At 41.2% G+C, this 25,707-nt stretch overlaps 1 protein-coding gene across 2 annotated transcripts in view; it reads right to left on the bottom strand.

Moving 5' to 3' along the window:
• Positions 1-25,707, bottom strand: part of LOC135708383 (hornerin) — a 173,492-nt gene that overhangs the window by 67,987 nt on the left and 79,798 nt on the right. Inside the window, exon 5 of one of the 2 annotated variants that reach the window (XM_065230471.1) lies at positions 3,872-4,507. In XM_065230471.1, the coding sequence (XP_065086543.1) occupies positions 3,872-4,507 (636 nt within the window). The remainder of the gene's footprint in view (positions 1-3,871; positions 4,508-25,707) is intronic. The other variant, XM_065230472.1, reaches the window with a different exon arrangement.

The following is a 25,707-nucleotide window of genomic DNA, read 5'->3' as shown; positions in this document are numbered from 1 at the left end:
GATAAAACAATAGGACAGAAGAAAGTCACTATTCGTAAGAATCGGTTCAATTTGTTGCTAGCTATCCTAGTTGAAGTTACATTTGATCACAGTTTAAATTGAAAAATCCTAAAATTGTCATATAGGGCTGTTCATTAGCTATGTAGACAGTTTTCTTGGGATTCTTGACCCCACCCCCTACCCCTGCGTAGACAATTGTCCATAAAAAATTAAATATGTAAGGGCCGTGGATGATTGCCAATCCTCCCTTAAACTGTCTACGTAGTTTATGAACAGCCCCTAACACTAACTGAAGGACGCATCGATATTTGAAAGCTGTTTGATTAGCATCCACGTTGAGCGTTTCTAGTTTACAAAATTTAATTTTTGTATTTGGGAGCCAGTGGTTCTTCTTCTTATTATTCTTCTTCTTCTTTGCATTTCAAGCTTATCGTATATTGCGTGCTCTCAACTTTAAATGCATTTCCACAGTTATTAATTGAGAGCTTTCGATTCCTGTACCATTTTTGCATTAGTATAATTGTGTGACAAGTACCATCATAGTCTATGCCCAGGGAAGTTTAGAAATTTTCCAACCCGAAAAATTCCTCGACCGGACTGGGAATCGAACCCAGCCACCGCCAGCATGGACTTGCTTTGTAACTGCACCTTTACCGACTGAGCTAAGGTGGTACTTGCTGGACCGATTGCTTGCAGGAGGAAAGGAAGAAACTCAAACTTTAGGAGTTTAAAATTGTAGCACTAACCCAATTAATTTAAAAAATCCAATCTGATTTCAGCTCCAAGCTTCTAAATGCGAAAGGCTACTGAAGAAAAGTTTTTCTATGGAAGATCTGAACTGCTTCCTTGAGAAAGAATGAAATAGATCCGCACGGAAAGAGCACACGATACGGACTGTGCGCTGGAAAATTGCTTGGCAGCTTGCTACAGCTTCACTTTGAGACTCGGTGAGATCGTTCTTTTTATCTTTATTTAATTATTTATATGTCATTGATTTTTACGTATATATACTCTATTGTATGCTTCAAATACACTCACATTTATATTTATAAACTATAAAATGTGTTATAACCCATTACACTGGTAGATCACCTCTCTAAGGTGCGTTACGATGGTTTAAGATCAGCTTAGCTCTGGTTCTAGCCTCTTATTGTTGATTGAAACTAGACAACGGTTTTCTCAGTTGTCATACAGGAGCTAGAACTAGGGTTCCTTTTTCCTTATCAATGTTCCTTTTTCTTCTTCGTTCATCTCTTTTCAGGAAGCGACTAATGGTGCTATAACCATAAGCCACATAGACTAGGGCTAGAGGACAATCGATCAACCATTTTCATAAACCTCCTTTGGGACAATTTGAGCCATCCGGCTCAACATTTTTCGAGGTCCATCCGACAAATACGACAAGACTCGTTTGATAGCTGCTGCCGTGGATATTGTGGATTACCCAGGTACCCGATTCAAGCTTCAGATGGCTGCGGTAGCTCTTCTTGTCCTTGTATCCCTGACTAGACAGTGCGAATAAAGGTGTCTATGTGATGTTTTGCTGCACCTGTTGTGAACATTTGTAAATCCTTTTCCTTAAACTTGTTGAGGACTCTTTGATCTGATATTTGATATAACGAATGAAACAAACTCGATTCAGTCCAATCATCAAATTGAATCTTAACAAAGAAATGCAGACGGCTTTTTAAGCCAAATTTTCAAACATCCAGATGAATTTTCAATTCGGAAACATGGTTTTCATAATAACTCTAGATAGAGCTGGAATTAGGGCGTAACAGCCTTTGTAAACAATGACTTCTACCGCGGATTTCTAGGAACTCAAGGCACGCCAACGCAAACCAATATAACCGTCGGGTAGGGAAAGTCTTCCCCTACCCGATGGTGTTGTTGATTTGTGTTGGTAAGCCTCAATTTTCTAGAAATCATCAACAGCTGTTACGCCCTAATTCCAGCTCTATCTAGAACTAAGCAAAATCTTCTTTCATAACTAGCAGTCTTTAGCGTTTTAAGGTGAAAAATATTAGTCTAATTTCATCTAACAATATAATAATTTTAAATAAGGAGAGAGTTGCTTGCTAAAAAAAAAACAACGCTTTTTCCTGTTTAACAAATATGTTTTAACATAGATAAATCGCGAAAGAATCTCATTATTCGAGCAGCTTAAAATTATCGTTCCTAAAACTCGAACTTTGTTCCATTCTAATGGATCAATATTGTGAGATTTTTTTCTCAATGTTTTGAGAAAAGAGTTTTATATGAACAAAATTTCACCGTTTTCTTAAAGTTTTTGACTTATATCTGCTCCACTAAGTAATTATTTTTTAATTCAACAATTGTACGACAGCCGTTATTTACGTAATCATACGATGTTAGTTCAACATTACATCTGGTCAAGGAAGAAAATTTTGAGTTACATACAAGACTGGTGCAAAATTCTACAACGAATATTAAAGGATACGTGTCTCACAAGGTTATCAGCAAGTTGCATGATATTGAACAACTTGTTATAGATAGATAGCCAAAATTAAAATAATTTAATTATATAAGTTAAAATTAAAATAATTTATATAATAAGTTGAAGCGTGATAATTTGCCAAACAAAAATGGCACTTCCAAGTTTAAATTTCAATATAAGAGATCAAAAACCCGGGTGTTCATAACCATTTTGTCCATTTGGCCATTATACGTCAGTATAGTGTTTAAACAAATATTGAAGAAAAATCTGAAAATATCTGAATGAACAGTGCTGTTTCAAAACTTTACAGGTTCAAGAAGATAAATTCACAACCAAGTGGTACTCGATTATGACGACTGGGTTAGGGAAAACGCTCCAAAAAACATTTATTTCATGAAAACAGGAATAAAATTATCGCTCTATAGGTTAACATTTTTCAAAAGTTTTTTTATTGAAAATTGGAAAAGTGTTCATTTAGCAGATTTGTAGAGCTATTTCCTATCGATTGGTGCTTTTGAATTTTAATTTCAACTATAAACGCCAAAGTTATAAGCGTTCAAAGCCTAACACCTTATCGAGACGGTCGCAATTTTTGATTTTCAATTTACCTCCTGTTTCTTCCTGTAAGACTTCTACGACGACTGTAGTCTACTTCAATTTTGTCAGACATTTAATCAAATTAAACTTAAGTTCAATTCGATTTTATTTGCATCGAATTCATATAGGGGAATTTACGTATTCTCGGCAACCAAAGCAGCGACCTTCTTTCTATAGCGTTTTTCTCTAAGGAACGCACACGTATGCAGTATTGGTTTGTTTACAATCTTTTGCTGCCAGCTGCTCTAACAATTTCAGTCGAAAGAATTGTCGAAAACTGTTTTGAAACGCTTTTACAAAGCTCCAATCTTCTCTAGAAGGAGCGAGTATTGTCGGCAACCAGTTTTTCTTCGGCAACCGTTCCATTTGAACTGCATGTAAATCTGCCATTCTATTATCGGCAACTCGAAATCAGCTACAATTTGTAGTGCGTGTGTTTCATTTCAAGAAAACCCTGATAGATTGCTTTTTCTCCGTGGTAAAAATATAGTCAAATTGAAGCTGAAAGCATAAAGAATCGTTTGCATGCATTCAGCGAAGTGTTTTCGTAAGAAAATCCAGTGAAAATAGTGTTTCAATTTGGGTTGCCGAAAATAGTCTGTCATGCCGAAGCCGTCTTTTCCCCTAATTAAGTGGTCATGGTGTGGTCAGAATTTCAAATACCTATACAATCTGAGGGAGAAATTGATTACGTAGAAGTTCTATTTTGCATATATCAATCCACTGCTCCACTAGCAAGAAACTCCAATACATTGCCATCGCACCCAAACGATCGCATTCAATCAAACCCAACACCTAAAATAGCTAGGTACTTACTTTTGCTGTCGATCGCCTCCGCTCACTTCGGGCCTCTGCTGCTGCTGGTGCTGCTGGTGCTGCTGCTGCTGGTAGCCCCCACGGTTCCCATAATCCTGCCCCGGTTGCGAATGCGAGGCACTTCCCGCCGCCGACGCACCCTGATGGTAGTCCTGTCCTCCGGCGCTACCCCCGCTCAGATAATTCCACGCACCCGGTCGGCCATGGGCGTCGGGTCGTTCACCACCGTACTGCTGCTGCTGCTGATGCTGCTGCTGCTGGGGATGATGGGGCTGAGACTGATGATACCCGGGACCGGTTCCGGTTGGCCCGGACTGTGGATACCGGCTGTGATCGCCACCCTTTCCGCAGCACTCCGCACAGCACGGTCGACTATCTGGCCGATCCGGTCCACTGCTCTGGTGGTGGAATCCAATTGCTGCACTGGAGTACGTTCCAGCCGGACCCGTCGGCGCTCCATGGCCAGCGGGGGCCGCGGGTTGCTGGTAGTGGTGCGATGATGACGAGGATGAAGGGTGGGATGATGGTGCCGAGGGGTGTTGCTGCTGACCGGATGCGGGTGCAGATGACGATGATGAGGATGGACGACTTGCAAAATAATAACCACGTCCAGAATTATCAAAACCGGAAATTCCGCTTCTCGGAAAGATGGTGTTGGGGGTATTATGTGGGTGGGTTGAGTTTTTGTACATGGAGGATTTTAGTTCGAACGGAGAGAAAGTTTCGGAAAAACGGTTGGATGAGAGAATTGTTCATTTAATTGTAGTTCGAAACCAGTTCTAGATGGGTGGGGAAGTGAACTATTTTTTCTGTTTTTCTAGCGACGGTTTCCAGCGCAAATCGGCAACTGCTGGGCTTGGAATCCCTTCGGATCGAAAGGGATCAGTTCGAGAAAAAAAAATGTCGATTTGAGCTGGAAGCGGTCGGTTTCGGTTTGCGTGCATGGCATGCTGTTGCGGTGCAGAAAGGAATGGGATGGGAAATTAAACACCACTACAATTGCAGTTTTCTGTTGCAAGTTACGAGAGCTATTTAAATTCAATGTGCATACCCTCGACCAGATGTTAGTGTGTCGTGACGCTCTCTCTCTTTCTCTGTACAAAGTTTGATAATTAGTTTTAATGTGGCACTGAGTCGGTCAAAATGTGAATGGGTAATCAGTGGATGCTTGGAAAATTGTTATTACAAAATGAACGAACGAACGAACTCAAACGAGAAACTCACATTTGTGGGGTAAACTTCCTGAATTAGTCTCTCCCAGCCGGATTGTTGCCCAAATTTGGGAGATGCTTGATTCGGAAAGCTTCAGCTATTTTCGGTAATCGATTGAAACAGTTTGGCGAGCGTTCGATTGAAAGATTGTCCTACGTCATCCATTTCCAACTTCGCTTAAGACACTCTTCCGATCGCAGAACATCAAATCGTCGAAAAGTTTGCACCAGCAGCGTAAATCTTTTCCCAATCGCATCCACACAACAGTGTAGAAAGACGAAGAAAAGGATTTTCTTCGAATTGCTACTTGAAACGAGACTCTCTTCGGATAACCTCTTCCTCAAATTCGTTAGACACAGAGATAAAGTGCTGCTGCAGCAGTGCAATGGGTAACACTTTTTTAATGATCAAAGTTTTCACCCACTTCCCTTGGCAAACTTTTTCGCCCTTCCGATAAGGGTGGCGCTGCTGGTTCGAAGATGTGTCTGCCCGATGACGCGTTGGATCATCTTTAATCTTTATTGGCACACGATTGGTGTTATCAAAAAAGTTTGCTGGTTTCATTTTCAACCATCTCGTCCCTCCCGGGCCATGGAGAAGAAAGATGCTATTGTCGGCAAGGACCGTTGATGAGAGGAGAACTGAGCTGATTATTAATTTTGATGGCCCTATCGACGGGACAGACGGATACTAAGACGAACTTTTTATTCGGTAAGCACTGGACTTAATTAATAGAGTGGTAAAACTTTGTATCTGCTGGATGAGAATCGATATTCACAAGCAATTCTTCGCCTCGACATACCCCCCTTATGTTGGTCATTTGACAGCACCGTAGCGTTTGTTTTACATCAGCAGCTATTCATATACAACAGTGGCGATTTGGTTTTATTACGGTTCGTTTTGTTTTACATTCTGTTTATATCACTATCGGTTTTATCGAAACGTGTGTGTCACATAAATCATGTTTTTCAGAATTGAATAATTAATTTGAAAACGTATATTTATGATTGAGTTTCGGGCAACATACATAAGTTAAACAAAAATATATTACCAATGCATTGTAAAAAAAAAAATCTTTTTGTTTGAGAGGGGACACCTGTTGATGAGTTTCAAAAAATCGTCAATCGCTTTATTTGTTAATATGAGTAGATGGCAATAATTACAACTCGATGATTAAGTCCGCATCGTGCTTCCTTGCTGTGCGGATCTATTTGCTTTTTGCTGAAGGAAGTGTTACTACTACCTAACGCTACAACAAATTTAAACAGCACTTTTCAGTGCTCAACCTGCAAAAATTTTCTACCTTGTTCAACTCTTATTCCTCTTTGATCCTTGATTGGACCATACCCGAGGTAATCCTTCTTGGATGTCGATTTGGAAAATTCCTCTTCGATCCTTCAGATTCTTATAGTAATCTGTAATCTGCTTGGAAGTCGATTTGGATGCAAAAAATTACTGCCGCCATGGCGCCTAAACGCAAAAGAAAGGGGCAAACTCTTGATCCCCCTTCTGATGAAATTAATTTGAGCAATCAATTTGATTTGCTCACGGATGATGAGAATGATCCATCATCCAAGAAAAATTCTAGTAAACTTTCCCGGCTTAATGCCAAGAAGGAAAAGATTCCCCCTATTGTGATAACCACTTCCGATTTCCATGCTCTTCGCATGGAACTTTTGAATTTCGTGAAAGTTAAGTTTTCACTACAAATTGGACGTCGGGGTGAATGTATTGGCTGAAACCATGGACGGATTTAAAAGTCTTCTCAAGTATCTTACTGAGAAGAAGCACAATTTTTTTACTTACGACACCAAAACTGAACGTGTGTTCAAGGTTGTCTTGAAAGGACTGCCCAGTGGTGAATCCCTGGATCAGATCAAAGATGAACTGGCAAAATTACTTGGAGTTGTGCCACTCCAAGTAATCAAAATGAAAATGAAATCCCGTCCTGGCGATTCGCGCAACGGATTTCTAATGATTTTTATTTAGTTCACTTCAAGTCTAGTGAACTGACCAACCTTAAGGCCTTAGAAAAAGCTAGCTTTATGCTCCATGTCCAAGTGAAGTGGGAACACTTCAGGAAAATTGGAGGAAATTTCCAAAAGCTCACCCAGTGCCGTAAGTGCCAGGGATGGGGTCACGGAACTAAAAATTGCTACATACCGGCTAAATGCATGAATTGTGGTGATTCCTCTCACGCAAAGGACGACTGTCATGTGAAGGAAAATCCTAAGAAATTTAAATGTTCAAATTGTGGTGAAAACCACAAATCCAATTTTCGGGAATGTAAGACTCGCAAAGCGATCCTACAATCTCGTTCTAAGCGACAGATAGGAAACGCTCCACGTTTCCGAACAGGTACAAATTACTCTGCTGTTAACAACAGTCAGCGAGGAACAAATTCTACATTCGTACCCGTAGGTACAAATATCACCCCTGCTTCCAATTCTTCATCTATACCTACTCCCCTCGCTGCTAACAATGTTCAGCGAGTTAATGGAGCTGCCTTTGCTGCTATTGCACCGGGTAGAAATCAAAATACTAACCAACGTAATTCTAACGGAAATTTTGACAATTTTGACTTAGGAAGCATTACTGCCCCTAAAATGGAATTTTTACAGAAATCATTAATTGACATGAGTACTGATATGCTAAAAACTAACTCCATGTTTGATGCTATTCAAACTGGAGTAAAATTTGCGAACAATATCGTCATGACTTTGAATTTCAGTAATGGATTTTAAAGCATTAAATATTTTAAATTGGAATGCTCAATCTCTTAAAGATAATGAAGACGAGCTATTTAACTTTTTGAGAGTTCATAACGTGCATATTGCCGTTATAACTGAAACGTTCCTTAAACCTGACCTTAAGGTTAAGAAGGACGCAAATTATTTCATTTATAGAAATGATCGTCTTGATGGACCCTGTGGTGGCGTTGCCATCATTGTTCATAGACGAATCAAACATAAAATTCTTCCTTCTTTTGAAACCAAAGTTTTTGAAATTTGGGAGTTTCTGTTGAAACAAAATTTGGGCAACTTACGTTTATAGCTGCCTATTTGCCATTCCAATGCGTTGGCCAGCAAAAGAATTTTCTCAAGGGTGACCTTCAGAAACTTACCCGTCATAGGTCTAAATTCTTCATTATTGGTGATTTTAATGCAAAAAAAACCGCTCATGGAATAATGCTCAAAGCAATTCCAATGGTAATATTCTGTTTGATGATTGTTCTGCAGGCTATTACACTTTTCAATATCCAAACAGCCCAACATGCTTTTCTTCTGCAAGAAATCCCTCCACTATTGATTTGGTCTTAACTGATTCATGTCGACTTTGTAGGCAATTGGTTACCAATGCTGACTTCGGTTCTGATCACCAGTAACTTTTGAGATATCCCAAGAAACAATTTCTAATCCCAACAGCTCTACTTTCAATTACCATAGAGCTGATTGGGATCAATATCGAACATTTATGGAATATAACTTCGATCCAAAAATTCCTTTGCATACCAAAGATGAAATTAATTATGCTCTTGAATCTCTGACTACTTCTATAGTTGAAGCAAGAGCTGCCTCAGTACCAAAATGCGAGGTTAAATTCGATTCAATTATAATAGACGACGATCTTCAGCTCTTGATCCGTCTTAAAAATGTCCGTAGGAGACAATTTCAAAGAACACGCGATCCTGCCATGAAAGTTAAAAAGCGATTCTCTGTCCTGAGGAACAAAACTTTTGAAAATAATATTTCTAAACTAGACCCAAGTTCCGAACCCTTTTGGAAACTCACAAAATTTTTGAAAAAATCCCAAAAGCCTATTCCAGCGCTTAAAGAAGGTGGTAAAATTTTGATCACAAATTTGGAAAAAGCTCAGAAACTTGCTATGCAATTCGAGAGTTCCCATAATTTCAGTTTGGGTCTTACTAGTCCTATTGAGAATCAGGTTGCTCGGGATTTTCTGAATATTTTCTCTCCGGAAAATATTTTTGATGATTCCTGGGGGACTGATTTGGACGAAGTAAGGTCTATAACTAAAATGTTTCAAAATATGAAAGCTCCAGGTGATGATGGAATTTTCTATTTCCTCATCAATAAACTCCCAGAGAGTACCTTGACTTTCTTGGTAAAATTATTTAACAGATGTTTCCATTTGGTATACTTTCCTGATAAATGGAAAAATGCAAAAGTTGTTCCAATTTTGAAGCCGGATAAAAATCCAGCTGAAGCTCCTAGCTACCGCCCAATAAGTTTGCTTTCTTCAATAAGTAAACTTTTAAATAGAATGATGCTTCACATCAATACGAACTCAATTTTGGGCAGATGAGCAGTTTGGATTTCGCCATGGACATTCAACTACACAGCTAAAAAAAATTAGTGTAAATTTCCGTTACTATGCTGCACATAAATGGAGCGTCATATATCATACAAATTTAGATTATAGATCGTGTAAATTTATGAGACATGTCATGCAATATCCCATATATTGTATGCAACTGTCCACTTTTGTTTTCAACATTTCTTGCAAGTTGCTAATTTACGTGAAAAGGAAGTTTACATGTATGAATGTTTGCATGCATGGATGTTTACATCGCCAGTAAAATTCAGAATTTTTAGGTGTGTACTCATCAACTCTTAAGATTTAGAAGATTAAGAGCACAATTTAATTCGTTCAAACAAATCTGAAGGCCACTCTACTGGAGTTGCTCTTCTAGACATAAAAAAAAGCATTCGACAGTGTTTGGCATGAAGGTTTGATTGCTAAATTGAAAAAGTTTAATTTAAAATTAGTTCAAAATTATTTAACTGACAGAACTCTGCAGGTAAATTATCAAAATTCCAAATCTAATCGACTACCTGTTAGAGCAGGAGTTCCTCAGGGTAGCATTCTTGAGGCTTGTATAACATTTTCACTTCGAACCTTTCTGATTTGCCTCAGGGTTGCCACAAATCTTTGTTCGCCGATGATACAGGCATTTCCGCTAAAGGAAGAAGTCTTCGTGTTATTTGCAGCAGACTGCAGAAAAGTTTAAATATTTTCCCTTCTTATTTACAAAAATGGAAGATTTCTCCCAACGCTTCCAAAACTCAACTTATAATATTTCCACATAAGCCTAGAGCTTCCTTTTTGAAACCTAGTAGTAGTCACATAGTCACTATGAACGGAGTTCCAATTTCCTGGTCAAACCAAGTGAAATATCTTAGATTAATACTTGACCAAAAATTAACTTTTAAAGATCACATTGAGGGCATTCAAGCCAAATGTAACAAATATATAAAATGTTTGTATCCTCTTATAAACAGGAAATCCAAACTTTGCCTGACGAATAAACTTCTAATATTTGAACAAGTTTTTAGACCGACCATGCTTTACGCTGTGCCAATATGGTCTAGTTGTTGCACTACCAGGAAAAAAGCACTTGCCTCCCTGGTACAGTACTACCGAAGAAGTACATAGAATTTCGAATGTTGAGACTTTAGAACAAATGTGCAACAAAATAATTAATAATTTCAGGCAAAAATCGTTGCAATTCTCAATTGCAACGATTGATTCCCTTTATACCTAGATATGATTTAGTTTTAGTTTTTGGTTTTAAGATTTCATGTGTTATACTGACATGCAGGTTCAAAAAACTTGTTTTAAATACTGAATTGCCAAGGCAGGAACAATGTAAAAACACATAACAATTAAGGCTGGTAAGTTACTGTAGTAACTGGAGCAACTAGGTTAAAATGAAATGTAATTTATTTTGAATTTGAAACAAATAAAGAGTTAAAAAAAACAACTCGATGATTAAAAGGAGCTCGTTTGCCTAGTGGCAAACGTTTTTGTTTACTGAGATTGTTAGCGCTCAACTTCTGAGCTGAACAGTTGCTTTTGTTAGCACGAGAAGTCGATCACAAGCTTTTCAATCGTTTTGTTTACGGCTATAGGTACCGCCGGGCCTATATTCTCGCTACACATCGCCGCGATTAGTTAACGCTTCGATGAGCCGTCGCGAAAATACTTTTCGCATTGATTATGCGAACGTGCCGAAAAAACCATCCTAAGACGATCTGCATATTTCTATTGCAGAACAACTCGGCCTAACCGAAGAACAAATTTTGCGCATTCAATGCAGCAGAACCTCTAGTTGTGCCTTTGTGCAAGTGTATGATCTTGAACTGGCCCAAAGAGTGGTTGAAGAACACGACAATCAGCATGAGATAGTGCTCGATGGGAAGACATACAAACTGCTAATTCGTATGGAAGATGGTGCAGTGAAAGTGAAGCTGTACGACCTCACCGAGAATGTCGCAAAGCAACAAATCGAGGATTTTCTCAGTGCATATGGTGAAATACTGCACACCTATGAACAAACAACAATCTGAGGGTGGATCAAACAAGAACACGATGGTAACGAAACTGATGACTCGCTGGCTTCGGCTGGGAGCTCAAAATCTCGTAGCCGCCCCCTGGTAAAAAAGCACGCCACAACGAAGGATGTACGGAGGAGCAAAATCGTCAATAATGGATCACGCAAGCTACAATGCCTCCACCATCAACATCAACAACATCACCAATACGTCCAAACTGAATACCTTAAGAACTTTCATCCCCACGATGGAACTAGATATCATCTTCCTACAAGAGGTAGAAAATGAGCTGCTCGCGATGCCAGGATACAACATTGTCTGTAACGTTGATCACACGAGAAGGGGAACAGCGATTGCCCTAAAAGATCACATTCAGTTCTCTCACGTGGAGAAGAGCCTAGATGGTCGCTTAATTGCGCTTCGAGTCAATAACGTCACCCTTTGCAACGTATACGTTCAATCCGGTACTGCGTTCCGAGCTGAAAGAGAACGTTTCTTTAATATTACGGTTGCGTACTACCTACGTCACAGCACCCCAAACACTATTCTAGCTGGCGATTTTAACTGTGTCCTGCGGCAGTGCGACGCTACGGGAAATAACGACAGCCCTGCTCTCAGAAGTACGATCCAACAACTACGACTTTGTGATGCATGGGTAGAACTCTGCCCGCGATCAGCTAGACACACGTATATCACATCCAACTCTACCTCCAGACTCGATCGTTTCTACGTGAGTGGCGGGCTCCGTGATCAGCTACGAAATACAAATACACATGTGTGCTCCTTTTCTGAACACCTATCAGTTACTCTTCGGCTTTGCCTTCCTTTCCTTGGTAGAGCACCCGGGCATGGTTTCTGGTCACTTCGGCCTCATCTTCTCACAACAGAAAATATAGAAGAATTTAGCTATCGTTGGCAATTTTGAACTCGCCAGCGACAAAACTTTCCTACTTGGGTGACATGGTGGCTAGGATATGCAAAGCCCAAAATCAAAGGGTTTTATAGGTGGGCGTCAAAAATTGCTTTCGAGGATTTTCACCGCAAACACCAAAGGCTGTATACTCAACTACGGCAAGCGTACGAAGGTTTCTACGGGCAACCCGCTTTAATTGCCACTATCAACCACGTGAAGGGTCAAATGCTCGCACTGGAACGCAACTTTACGGCTATGTTTATACGGACCAACGAAACATTTATAGCTGGTGAAGAAATCTCTACGTTTCATCTGGGAGAGAAAGCTAGGAAGTGAACTACTATAACACAGCTGCGAGGTGAAAGAGATGAAATACTCAACACGACGGGGGACATTGAACAACATTTTCTCCGTTACTACACCGACGTATACTCCGAAAGAGAAGCCGAGGGTCAAGATCCATATAACAGTTTTGATTGCGAGAGAATAATTCCCGAAAACGACGCAATCAACGAAGCATGCATGAGCGAGATCACCACCGCCGAGATCATCACGGCAATTAAATCGAGCGCAGCCAATAAATCTCCCGGATCCGACGGAATTCCAAAACAGTTTTACTTACGTACACCGAGAGATCAATCTTGTTATCAACGAAGCCCTCTCTGGTCGTTTTCCACCTGAATTCGTACACTGTACACAAACATCATCCTCTGATCGAATGAAACGTCAGACCATTCAAAACAAAAGACCGAAATCGCTTTTTCGAATGATAGCTGCAACCGGATGACGGTTGTTTTGAAATCAGATGATTTTCCTCTCGAATACTGGATGAAACTTGTTATGAGAACGGATGGGGCCTTCAGTTGAAATGCGTAATGCTCTCTGCAGAATGACTGTCATACTAAATGGAAATGCATATTTATGGTATTGGTTCAGCCCCATAACGCAAATCTTTCTAAACGATGATGTAAATAATTCTATCGAACGTCATTTGCTGATCTGAGCTGACAAACGAGGTGGAAGCATATGTGTCGCTATCAGAGCTGTTACGAACATAGGTAAATGATGAAAACCAATGTTTGGCTAATTCGTGGTGAAGGAGGTTTTCTCCACCACGAAAATGTTTTGTATGCATAATGGAATGGATTATAATGGCTATTCAGTATGGAATTGTAGATTATCAAATTATAAATCTAATTAAAAGCACTTGCATGTCACACAATTCTTAAATGTTTGTCCTCTGAGTGCCGTATGTTTTATAGCTAATTTTCAAACGAAAATCATCCTGTATTTGAATAACAGTGATATGGATGTTCATCATCTGACGACGAATTCAACCATAAGAAAATCATCCGAAATTCGAATGCATATTGTTAAAGGGCTCGAGCAATGCAATAATCATTCGAAGTATTGCGGATGTTTTGGTTCAGTGTAGATGGCGCTATTGTGTTGGTGAGGAAAAAAAACAAGGGGACGACTCAGCTCGTTCGTATAGGCCTATTTCATTACTGAACTTCGACTACAAAATACTCTCTAGCATCCTCAAAGCCCGACTTGAAAACATCATGAAAACCCACAACGTGCTGAGTAACGGACAGAAATGCGCGAATTATCAACGTAACATTTTCCAAGCGACTCTCTCGCTAAGAGGAAGAGGTGACAATTGGCTTCTTCCTCTTTTATTTCTATCTCTATCTCTATCTTTATCTATCTCTATCTCTATCTTACGCACATGAAATCGGCCAATCAGGAGCTGGTTCACGTTTGACAGAAAAGTGGTTCATTTTCACCCCCGTATTGTCACCTCTTCTCTTAGCTCTCTCGCTGAAAGATCGTCTAGCTCCGAGATGTTTTTAAGACAGGTGCAGGAACTCACGATCTCCCAGTGTTTCGCTAATAAACACGAGGAGCATTTCTTATAGCAAAACTTGCCATAACAAAATGGGCGGTTCATTTTAGTAAACAAACTAACACTTCTTCCGACTGTGGCACCTCTCTTACTCGCCTAGGGTTTCGTAGAAGGAGACCCTATACCGATTCCGTGGCTACAGCCGTGCAGCACAGTTAAGGTACTTGGCATTACTTTTGTCAATTCCATACGACTAATGGCGAAGCTTAACTGAGATGCAGCTGTGGGGAGTTTTGCCCATCAAATCAGAGTTCATTTAACACGTTACCTTACTCTGCATCAAAAAGTCATCTTATTGAACACGTTCATGACGTCAAGGATTTGGTATCTATTCTTCCTCCATACAGAGTGCATACAGCTAAAATTACGTCGGCGATGGGCAGATTTCTATAGAGTGGAATTCCCACACGTATTCCAATGGAACAACTAGCCCGCGACCGCGTGCACGGAGGTTTAAAACTCCAACTGCCAGCTATGAAATGTAAGGCGCTGCTGTTAAATCGGCATCTTTTGGAGATAGAGTACCTGCCTTTCATCAAAACTCTCATCTTTCCCGTAAATCGTGCTGAGAACTGCATTCTTGCTGATCTTCCGGATGTTAAACTGCTTTGTCATCAAATACTGCAGAACCCCTCCGTAGGAACTATTCACCAATTATACATTGAGCGAACAGAAGCACCCAAAGTTGAACGTGAAAATCCAAAGTCAAACTGGCGCAGGATCTGGTTAAGTCTTCACTGGCGGAATTTCTCGGCGTCAGAAAAAAGCAGTTTATATATTTTAGTGAATGGAAACTTCTTCACACGATCCGTCGCGCGGATGGTGAAAACTGCACACACTGTAACGCATCGATAGAGGCACTACAACACAAATACAGCGAACGTGTTAGGATCACTACTGCATGGACGTTTCTTCAACGGAAGATGACAACAATACTTGGTGGATGGCCAAGATTATCTTGAACTCCTACGACCGTCACTGGATAACATTGAGAAAAACCATAGAATTGTTCATAAACTTTATCACTTTTGTTAATAACGTTAACACTATAGTAGATATAAATGCTCTTGAATTCTATCTTACTATAAATGTATATTGTTAATAATTTGCAACCAAATTTTATACAAATCACAACATCAATAAATTTAACAAAAAAAAAAGCAGGAGACCGTCGGTTCAATCCCAAGCTCTTTCGCGTTATATGTTTATTTGTCTATTTGTTTATTTGTTATGGTTGCATCAACAGACTAGAATTAGTCCCAATGATGTGTTGTAAAATAAGTACAGATTATACAGACGACATACATATACTACAGTTACTACAGTTACAAACGAAAATAACTAGGAAAGCATTGTCAAGTTACTAAAAATGTATAAGTCTTAAATTTTACACTTATCTGTTGGGCATCAAGCGCCTTCGGTCAGCAAAAAAGGCAGAGAATCTTCGGCGAAGCATATTCCGTGTCAAGTGGAAATCGAACATCGACGCTACTCGGTTGAACACTCGCTGCAAGCCGTAAATAGCGCTCCCTATGCTATAATTAGTTCGAAGAAGTGTAAGTCTCAGCATAAGACTGTTGCGTAGTGATCGAGGTTGAACATTAATGTTCACTTGTTGCAGAATTGCTTCGCAGTCGATTCTTCCTTGCAGAGTATCGGCGATGGTTAAGGCTCTGAAAACATCTCTTCGGATACGTAAGGGCTCGACATTGATCGATTGGCAGCGATTCTCGTAGCTTGGAAGACGAAGTGGGTATCTCCAAGGCAGCTTACGGAGCGCGAAGCGAAGAAAACGTCGTTGAACAGATTCAATTCGCTCGGCCCCATTATTGTAGTTCGGGATCCGGACAGCAGAGCAGTATTCCAACGTAGATCGTACGAGAGAGCAATAGAGCGATTTCAAGCAGTAAATGCCCGTGAAGTTCTTAGTAATCTTGAAGACAAAGCCAAGCGTTCTGGACGCTTTGTCGACGACATACGATATATGGTGTGAGTATGTCAGCGTTGAGTCTAGAAAAACGCCTAAGTCTTTCACGCAGTGCACCCGTTCGATAGTCGTGCCTAGTAGTTTGTAATTGAAAATAATCGGCTGTTTCTTGCGTGAGAAAGTAATAACTGTACACTGTTGACCACCAGTCGGTTTAGACTACACCTGTCAGCAAAGTTGTCAATCTGATTTTGTGAGTGAGTGAGCGGATGCGCAGAAAAACTTTCAGATCGTCTGCAAACGATAATCGTGGCTCTGTGATAACATGGTGAACGTCGTCGAAGCAGAGGAGAAATACCAATGGTCCCAGATGGCTACTCTGAGGTATACCGGACTTTGCGCAGAAGCTTGCTGAGCGACAAGTACCCAAAGTTACTGTCAATTGGCGCTCCGTGAGGTATGAACGAAACCATCTCAAAATATTTCCACCGATCCCTAGCCTATCAAGCTTAGCGATCGCAATTTCGTGGTTCAGCTTATCGAAGGCTGCCGTAAGATCTGTGTAGATAACGTCCGTTTGGGTCCGAGCAATCAAACTGTCTGTGGTGTAAGACGTTAGGCACAGCAGGTTCGTAGTTGTGGAACGCCCAGTTATGAATCCGTGTTAATCTGTACTTAGATATTGCTTGCAATGCGCATTTAGGGACTCTATGATAACCAATTCAAAAAGTTTTGATACAGCACTCAGCGACGTGATTCTCCGGTAGTTATTTACGTCACGTTTGCTTCCCTTTTTATGAACAGGAAACATATCCGCAGTCTTCCAGCAAGACGGAAAGATGCCGCTGGACAGAGAGAGCTGGAATATGCGACGCAGTGGATCTAAAAGACAAGTGATGTTCTTTTTAAGAATAATCGACGGAACACCATCGGGTCCAGCCTTAGTTGAAGTCTTAAGTTTAGATGCTGCTCTAGAAATCGTATCTGTAGTGGCTTCGACCATGCTGAGCGTTTGGTTGATCAAAGGAACATTACTGGCCGCGGAAGTAATGATATTAGCGGAGAGTTGCTCGGCTTCAAACACACTAGCAAATTTGGCTGAGAACAGGTTGCAAATGTCTTGTTGATTTCCAGCAGTTTCACCATTAAAAATCATGGAAGAGGGTAAGCCGACTTCCCTGCGTTGCTCATTTACGAAGTTGCAGAAGGATTTCGGGTGTGATTTTAGCCGCCGTTGAATCATCCTTTGATAGCGTTGAAAACAGAGACGACTTAACCGCTTATACTCGTGGTTGAGTCTGACATAGTAGCATTTCAGCGGCAGTGTGCGAAGTTTAGTAAATCTTCTGAGAGCAGCCTTCTTAGTTCTTTTCAACGAGCGAAGATCTTTCGTCATCCACGGGACGCGAGAGTCGATATGGATGATCTTTTTGGAAACGTGTCTGTCAATGACATATGCCAAGACGTGAGAAAAGGTTTGTGCAGCAATGTTGACGACTACAGGATCTAGAATATGCTCCCAATCTAGGTCAGACAGCACATGGACGATACTGCCATGGTCAGCTCTACGGAAGTCATATGACACAGCGTTTGGAGTGCTGGTAAAATCATGGACAATATTATTTTCGATCACGATAACTACAGCAGGGTGATGATGCACTTCACAAAGCAGAGATCCAGGGTGCGGTTGTTTTCATTGAACATAACTGTCCAGGAGCTGGATGGTTCCTACGTGGAAAGTTGAACGCTCGTGATCAGGACAAAAGAAACCACTATGGGTTGGAGTCCATGCAATGTCCGGTAGGTTAAAATCGCCAAGAACAATAACTACGTCGGAAGGGCCTGCTTTGTCTGAAGCGGCCAAGACGGATCGACAATGTGCGTCAATATCAGACATCAATTCAGCTTATCGTTTACCAAAACGAATCCTGCAGCAAACCCAACCCTCTTACCCAACATCCCAGTGATTCCTCGTGGAAGTGCATAGGACTCCTCGGCTTCCATCAAAGCGAGTGTCACGTCAACACATTCCTACCTATTACTTTCATGAAATGCGTTCGGGCGCGGACCGCGCTGGTATTGCCTGGTTTGCGATCACCAGTTTTTACACATTGAGGATGATTGCTAGTCCCACGCATCGTCTATTGGTTCTCTGTGTAGTTACAACTGATCTGGCAATAACAGAGTAGCAACGGTGGGAGGTCAATCATGCTTATTGAATAAAAATAATGTGCTGCTGTCTCACTTTGCAAGTTGTATCAACAGAAGAAAATCGTATCTCCAATATTTTAAAATCCTTATCTCCTCACCCCAGTCCACAAATATGGTATGCATTATTTATGTGACACATGTTGCCAACCTCCTACCGGTGGTGACCTAGGCCCCTACATCTGGACACATGTCACCACAGATCAAACATCAAAGCAGAAGCAACAGCTCGGCTTCCATCCCCGGAGTGAGTAGCATGACAAGAGCCCGTAAGAGTTGTTCGGATGAATATCCATTTGCTATGTGGATGCTCACTCATCCGTATGTCCCGAACGGCGTTGAACGGATGATGACAGAAGTGCACAAAAATCAAAAGAGAACCCTGAAAATCACTTGTCTGTTTGTTGAAGTGCTGGCTATAATAATCTGCTGCTCGTTCAATCCGTATCCCTCAGGGGCATGCAAGGAAGGGGCGAGCGGTGGCTGGACCGAAAACACACATAAATTAATGAACACCACTGACCAACCGACCGACCAACCGACCGGTGGCACACATACCTACACTGAAAGACACACGTGCTGGGCAGGACGGCTGCCACATACCTCGAGTCATTTATAATGAAAATCCATAAATCACCGGAGGATGTCAATTAAAAGCAATTTATGGAGTGGATGATTGTATCTTGGGAGATGACGAGTCCACATCAGCCATCGATGCTCTTTGAATTATTTAATTGGAATTTTCCCTCTCCTACACCCTGCGAGAAACATTGTGATCTTTCGAGCAGAACTTCAAACAGGCGGAACTCAATGATGCCTATGTTCGATCTCGTTAGTCTCGTCAGGCATGAAAATTTGTTTATTATTCTTCAAACAATTTCAAGCTCCGTAATGAGTGCAAAAGCTACTGGCAGGAAAATGGTCGTAACCACCTTGCCAAACCCCCCCAGCACCGACTGACCGGACCCAATCCGACACGGCAAGACGAATGAGCAAATGCTTTTAATGAAAGCACTAAATTGAGCTTAATGACTGTTTGATTATCCACCGATAAAAAAAAGAGCGTACTTCCAATATTCGGACGGTGCCGGTTTTCATCTGTGCAACCGAACGAACGACCGGACGGTGCAAGCCTTTTACGATCCCGACACAGTGTGTTCTCACAAGTCGAACAGCAGTAGCTCGGGCCATGGTCCTCTAATGGTTTTCCTGAGCTAGGCAGGACTTCCCCGGTTCTCGTTCCGTTCCACAAAAGCGCGCGCGCAATTACTCATTTAATGTCGAACCATCATCGGACTGGCCGAAATGTACTGAGCCATCTGGTCTACAGTTCGTAATGATAGCGTTGGATCGATGAGGGGTTGAAGGGGGGTTTGGTTGGAATTTAAAAGCTGAAAAATAATCCATCGTTTCGAAAGGATCTGCAATGCATGTGCTCGAAGGATCAGACCAAGTCAGGAACGATTATTCATAAAGTGTCCATAATAGGTACATGGAGGCAATTTGGAAATTTGCGTTGGCGGTCGAGCTCTGGGTTGGAGTGGGGGCTATTGAATGAGGCACGTATTCGCTATTGCCATGTTCAATAATGGAAGCACTGGTAGTGATTTATACGATCAAAGCGGTGAAATTCAAAAATGAGTTACGCTTGGAAGTCATTTCATGAGCAACATATTTACCGCATATTAATCGGTAAAATTATCACGGTATGAGTCAATTTGATCGTAGCTGGATATAAATAAATCGAATTCATCCTTGTGTACCATTTCCTTAACCACCTCGCTACCTGTAAATATACAGGGTGTTCGGATCCTTAGTGCCAATATTTCAAGGGGTGATAGAAGATCATATTTGATGAAAAAAAAAAACTTCAAAGGACAGCCCTATGGGGTTGTACGCAATGGTGACGTAGGACTACGTGGTCTTATATAATAAATCTTCTTTGTAACTGCAGCAGGAGATTGTACTTTGTGTAGGAATAGGAATTTGAGCGGGGTTCTCTCTGTTTATACTCTTTAGTATGACAGGCGTGACATAGATGGCCCGCAGCGACTCACGAAGAGCTACTGATTCTGAACAATAGCGGTGCGGCTTATTCCTCCTTCTATGGATGGTCATGTGGGCTGCAGCTCGTTGCTTGCAGGCAGCCTTTCGTTGTGTACTGGAGAACACCACCACTTACCACACGGTGATGGAATTCAACTTTGAAGTCTTTGTTAGGGAAATCGCTTTTTGCAGGCAATCGATGATAATTTTAACTATCAAAGCAATAGTTGCACATTCGTGCAATTTTCAATAGTGACATTTAGAAAAATTATAAGGTCTTAAATATAACAGATGCGTAGAAATATTTCTGATCAATTGGTGATAAAATTATTGAAATTGGTCCTGGGACATCTGAGTTATAAACGTTCAAAATCTTTCATAATTTTGTTACATGTTTCATTTTTTGTTTTTCACAAAGTGTACCTCCATATAGAAATCAAAGACGTAGTCCTACGTCAAAAAAATATTCTTCTCATATAATCAAATCTCAAAGATTACTGAGTTATTGATCTTTTTCTGTTTCAGTCTATTCTAGCCATAAATTTGCTCCAAGTCGAAAAATATTCAACTTAGCACAAAATTATCGCCTCGATTGGACAGCTTAGAAAATGTCCTACTAAATAGCATCATTTCTACTATTTTTGAAAATAATTAGACTATGTTCTGTTCTATCAACGATCTCCTGTAGTTCAAATGGTTGACGGAATATGACGTTTAACTCCGACATACATTTAAACAGTAGGCGAACAAAAGAGCCGACACATTCATATCGACTGACCTCTTTACATCACACTGGGCTCAAACGCTTAGATGCTTCACTAAAAATGCCCACACGTCTGATCAAAGTGTTCAAACGCTTGATTTTCCAAATGCATAATCAAATTTCATTCAAGTGTGTTTCAAACTTTGAAATGTTGAAAATCTTTCACTATCAGTTCAAGTGTATTGCACATTGAATCACTGTTCAAAACAGAAAACGGTGACAGAAGTGTTTTGCATTTCAATGCGAAGTGATTTGCTTGGTAAATATCGAAAACAAGAGTTGGAACTTCATCCTTATCAACCAGCCTCATATATGAAAACAACCGTGGCTCAGTATGATCGAATGAAGACAACGACAGCAGCACACCCCAACTGTTAAGGATCGAATCCCAAATAAGACCTATTAAAAAATGACCTTAGCTCAGTCGGTAAAGGCTGAAAGCAAGAACATACTGGAGGTGGCTGGGTTCGATTCCCGGTTCAGTCTAGGAATTTTTCGGGTTGGAAAATTTCTCGATTTCCCTGGGCATTAGACTGATGCAAAATGTGACTTTTTCGCTCCACAGTGCTTAAATGGTTTCAAATCGGGTCCTGATTAGCCTCCCAAAGTTACAACTCATTTGGTTAGAAACAGACTTCGCACAAGCCATTTGAAATTTACATGTAAATTACTATGGGAAATCTCAACTTTTTGTTCATTGCCTTCTAGTCTTTTTCCATAGTTCGATTGCTATTCTTATAGAAAATTTTCTCAGCTACAACTTTGCTCAAAATCGTTTCTATGTAAAACGGGACAGGAAAAAGTTATTAATTATTTAAGAGATTGGTAAACTTATGACTTGATCAAGCAGCTGCTCTGTAGGCAACACTGTATTTTGCAGTGTGCCATAGTAGCCATAATTTTTGTGTCCTATTCAACGCCCCTGGGAAACACCAATGTTGCCTGCTGAGCAGTTGATTGAGCATGATCATAAGACATCAACGCATTGAACCATTGATAACTTTCGATCCTTGCATTTAATCAAAAAGTGGTCTTGAGCAAAGTTGTAGCTGGGAAAATTTTCTATAAGAATAGCAATCGAACTATGGAAAAAGACTAGAAGGCAATGAACAAAAAGTTGAGATTTCCCATAGTAATTTACATGTAAATTTCAAATGGCTTGTGCGAAGTCTGTTTCTAACCAAATGAGTTGTAACTTTGGGAGGCTAATCAGGACCCGATTTGAAACCTACAAGTACAGTTGTTTGTTTTTGCAGACCGATATGGTGAATTATTAGATTGACATGAACAAAAATCTTGGTTTTACCATAGTAATTCCCATACAAACTTCAAATGGTTTGTGCCATCTCAGTTTCTCACCAAATGGGTTCAAATTTTGAAAGGTTAGTCAGGATCCGATTTGGAATCGTTTTAGTATTGTAGAGCAAAAATTCAAAATTTTGCATCACTCTACTGGGCATAGAGTATGATTGTACTTGCCAACCAACGGAAGCGCTCAATTAATAACTGTGGAAGTGCATCTAGAACACTAAGTTTGAGAGCACGCAATAAGCTAATATGCCATACGCAATAAGCTTGAAATGCGAAGAAGAAGAAGAAGAAAAAAATGAAATCAAAGTACCTGGTCACTCCTGTTATTTTTCGCTGTCATTCCAATTCAAGAGCTCGATGTGAGCAGTTCAAGTTTGCTTTAATAAAACATTCTTTTGTTCGTTAAGTCTCGGCCTGTTCATTATTGCCCCGTCCTGTCCACGTAGTTCCTTCAGGTTATGGGCTCGTCTACGAAGGAAGGCTCCGAAATTCCGCAGTTGAATGGAACGAACTTCGAGAATTGGTGGTTTCGAGTTCAACTGTACCTGGGTGCGGCAGAAGTTTCCGACGTATTAACCAAGCCAGCTCCCGGTGAATAAGGCCAGGAAGGGCGAAGTTTTGTCAGACAGATCGGAAAGCGAAGTTCTTGCCAGTTGGATTCCTTTCTGATTAATGTCTAGACATAGTACGGGACAAGGATACTGCTCGAGAAATGTGGAAGGCACTGGAAGATACATATGCGAAGAAGTCTGTAGCAAGTCAGACCCTGTTGCGGAAGCAGTTGGCCAGGCTCCGTATGAAAGAAGAAACTTCGATGCGGCATCATTCTCAACAGTTCGACGATATCATACGCCAACTCGAATCGGCAGGCTCGATTATAACGACATGGTATCGCAATTATTTCTCACCCTTCCCGATAGCTACGACTTCCTTGTAACGGCTCTAGAGAATATCAACGAGAACGACCTCACATTGGAGACTGTGAAACAGTGTGTTCTGACTGAAGAATCCAAGCAGTTTGATAGGATGGAAGATTTGAGCGAAGACAAGGCAGCAGCGTTTGTTGGAGGCAGAAATAAGAAGCAACGAAAGTTCAACGGAAAGTGTTAGCGATGTGGCAAAACTGGTGACGTCAACGCAGCGGTTGGAAGCCAAGCAGTTTCGTTCATGGTGAACCAGAAGCAACCGAAGGTGCAGAACAAGCGAACCATCTTCTACGTGGACTCCGGATGTAGCGACCATCTGTTTAACAGTTTAGATTGCATGCAGTCGGTCCGGAAGCTCAAACAACCTTTCGTTATTGATGTGGCCAAAGATGGTGTGTCGATTGTTGGGAAATGTGAAGGCGAAGTCAAGGGGAATTCCAAAGAAGGTATTCTGTTTCAGATGAAAAATGTAATTGTCGTACCAGAGCTGCGAGGCAACCTGCTTTCTGTCAAGAAGATGTCCCAAGCCGGGATTGACGTGTAGTTCACAAGCCGCGGTGGAAAACATCAGGCGCTGATGAAGCAAGGTGATGCGGCGATCGGTGTGGCACAGTTGCGAGGAAATCCATACGAGTTGGAGTTAGATCTGGACGTGGTAGGACCTACAGCAAATCTCTACGCAGTGGAGGTCAGCAATCTCTGGCATCGTCGTTTGGGTCACGCCAGTCAGACCACGATGAATACGTTAGTTCGACGCAATAGGGTGGAAGGTCTTGGCCCAAAAGTTGATTCAATTGGATTCTGTGACACATGTGTGCTTGGAAAGCAGTGCAGAGAACCCTTCAACGGAACTCGTGAGCGAGTCAGTCGATTGCTGGTAACCACCCAATTTGAAAAACGAATTTGCAAGCTAACTATCGACCAGGGATGTGAGTATTGCTCCGGAGAACAGAAAGCGTACTACAAACGAAAGGGAATTCAAATTCAGCCAATCGTTGCATACTCGCCTCAACAAAACGGCGTCGCTGAACGGTTCAACAGAACCCAGGTAGAAAAGGTGAGAACCATGCTTATCGACTCAAATATGCCAAAGTTCATGTGGTTGGAGGCAGCACTTACTGGAACGTACTTGTTGAACCGGTGTCCTATTGCTGATCTGTCGGATAATCGTACACCTGCTGAGCACTGGACAGGTCGAAACCTGATCTCTCCAAGCTGCGTATCTTTGGATGTAAAGCGTTTTCGTAGGTTCCAAGCCAACTAAGGAAGAAGTTGTACAACAAGAGTCGGGAGGTGGTCATGATTGGCTATGCTCCAAATGGCTACCGCTTATGGGACATAAAATCAAGAAAAGTATTTATTTCTCGTGACATCAAGTTCGATGAAGCTTCTTTACCATACGCAAATGAAGATGATGAAGGCTCGAAGGTTCCTTTAGGCTCTGAACCATTTGGCGGATTTTTTTTAACTTTTGGTTAAAATTTGACAGATGGAAAGTTATCGATCAACCCTGCTATTCGAGCGTGGTGATTTCTACAGACAAGATGTTAAATTTTGACAACCGTTGCTGAGTTCTGCTCGAAAACCAATCGATCGGTAACACAGGGATCTTCGAACATAATGAATAACTTTCTAAATGTCACTTTTAACCACGAGTTAAATTTAACTCGGCAAATAGTTCACAGTCTTAGTGATTCCCATGCTGTATCCGCCAGAGGGGGGCAATTCGTCGGCCGAACAAGAAGCACTAGCTGTTATCGAAAGCAAAACCCAAGATGAAGTCGATCCGGATACGCTAAGCACCGTTGATCTGGATGAAAAACCAACCGAAGAAGCTCCATCCGAAAACCCTGGGCGCTCCCTTCACAACATAGAGGTGATGACTATTCAGAGTCTGACACTAGGCGCAGTGAACGAGAGCGTAGGCTCCAAGGTAATTTACTTGACTTCTTTACTGAGTTAAGAGTAACATCTGTTGGTAAAATTTCAACTATCCCAGATCTCCCGGAATCGTACGCCGAAATCGAAGATCGAGAAGATCGACAACTCTGGATGACCGCATTTAGAGACAAGTTAAAATTTCCTGAGGAGAATAAGGTGTGGACGACAGTGGAATGCCCTGCCGGTGTCAAGCCTTTGCAGTCGAAGTGGGTCTTTCACGTGAAAGAGGACGAAGAAGGAAACCATGTGCGATGCAAGGCAAGACTGGTAGACAAAGGTTTCTTGCAGAAGGCTGGTCTGGACTACAATGAAACATATGCGCCC

Source organism: Ochlerotatus camptorhynchus, unplaced genomic scaffold (assembly GCF_037179485.1).
Source record: "Ochlerotatus camptorhynchus isolate MF236.1 unplaced genomic scaffold, CSIRO-AGI_Acam_v1.1 ptg000330l, whole genome shotgun sequence".
Taxonomy (NCBI): Eukaryota; Metazoa; Arthropoda; class Insecta; order Diptera; family Culicidae; genus Ochlerotatus; species Ochlerotatus camptorhynchus.
This window is presented reverse-complemented; position numbering and strand designations above follow the sequence as displayed.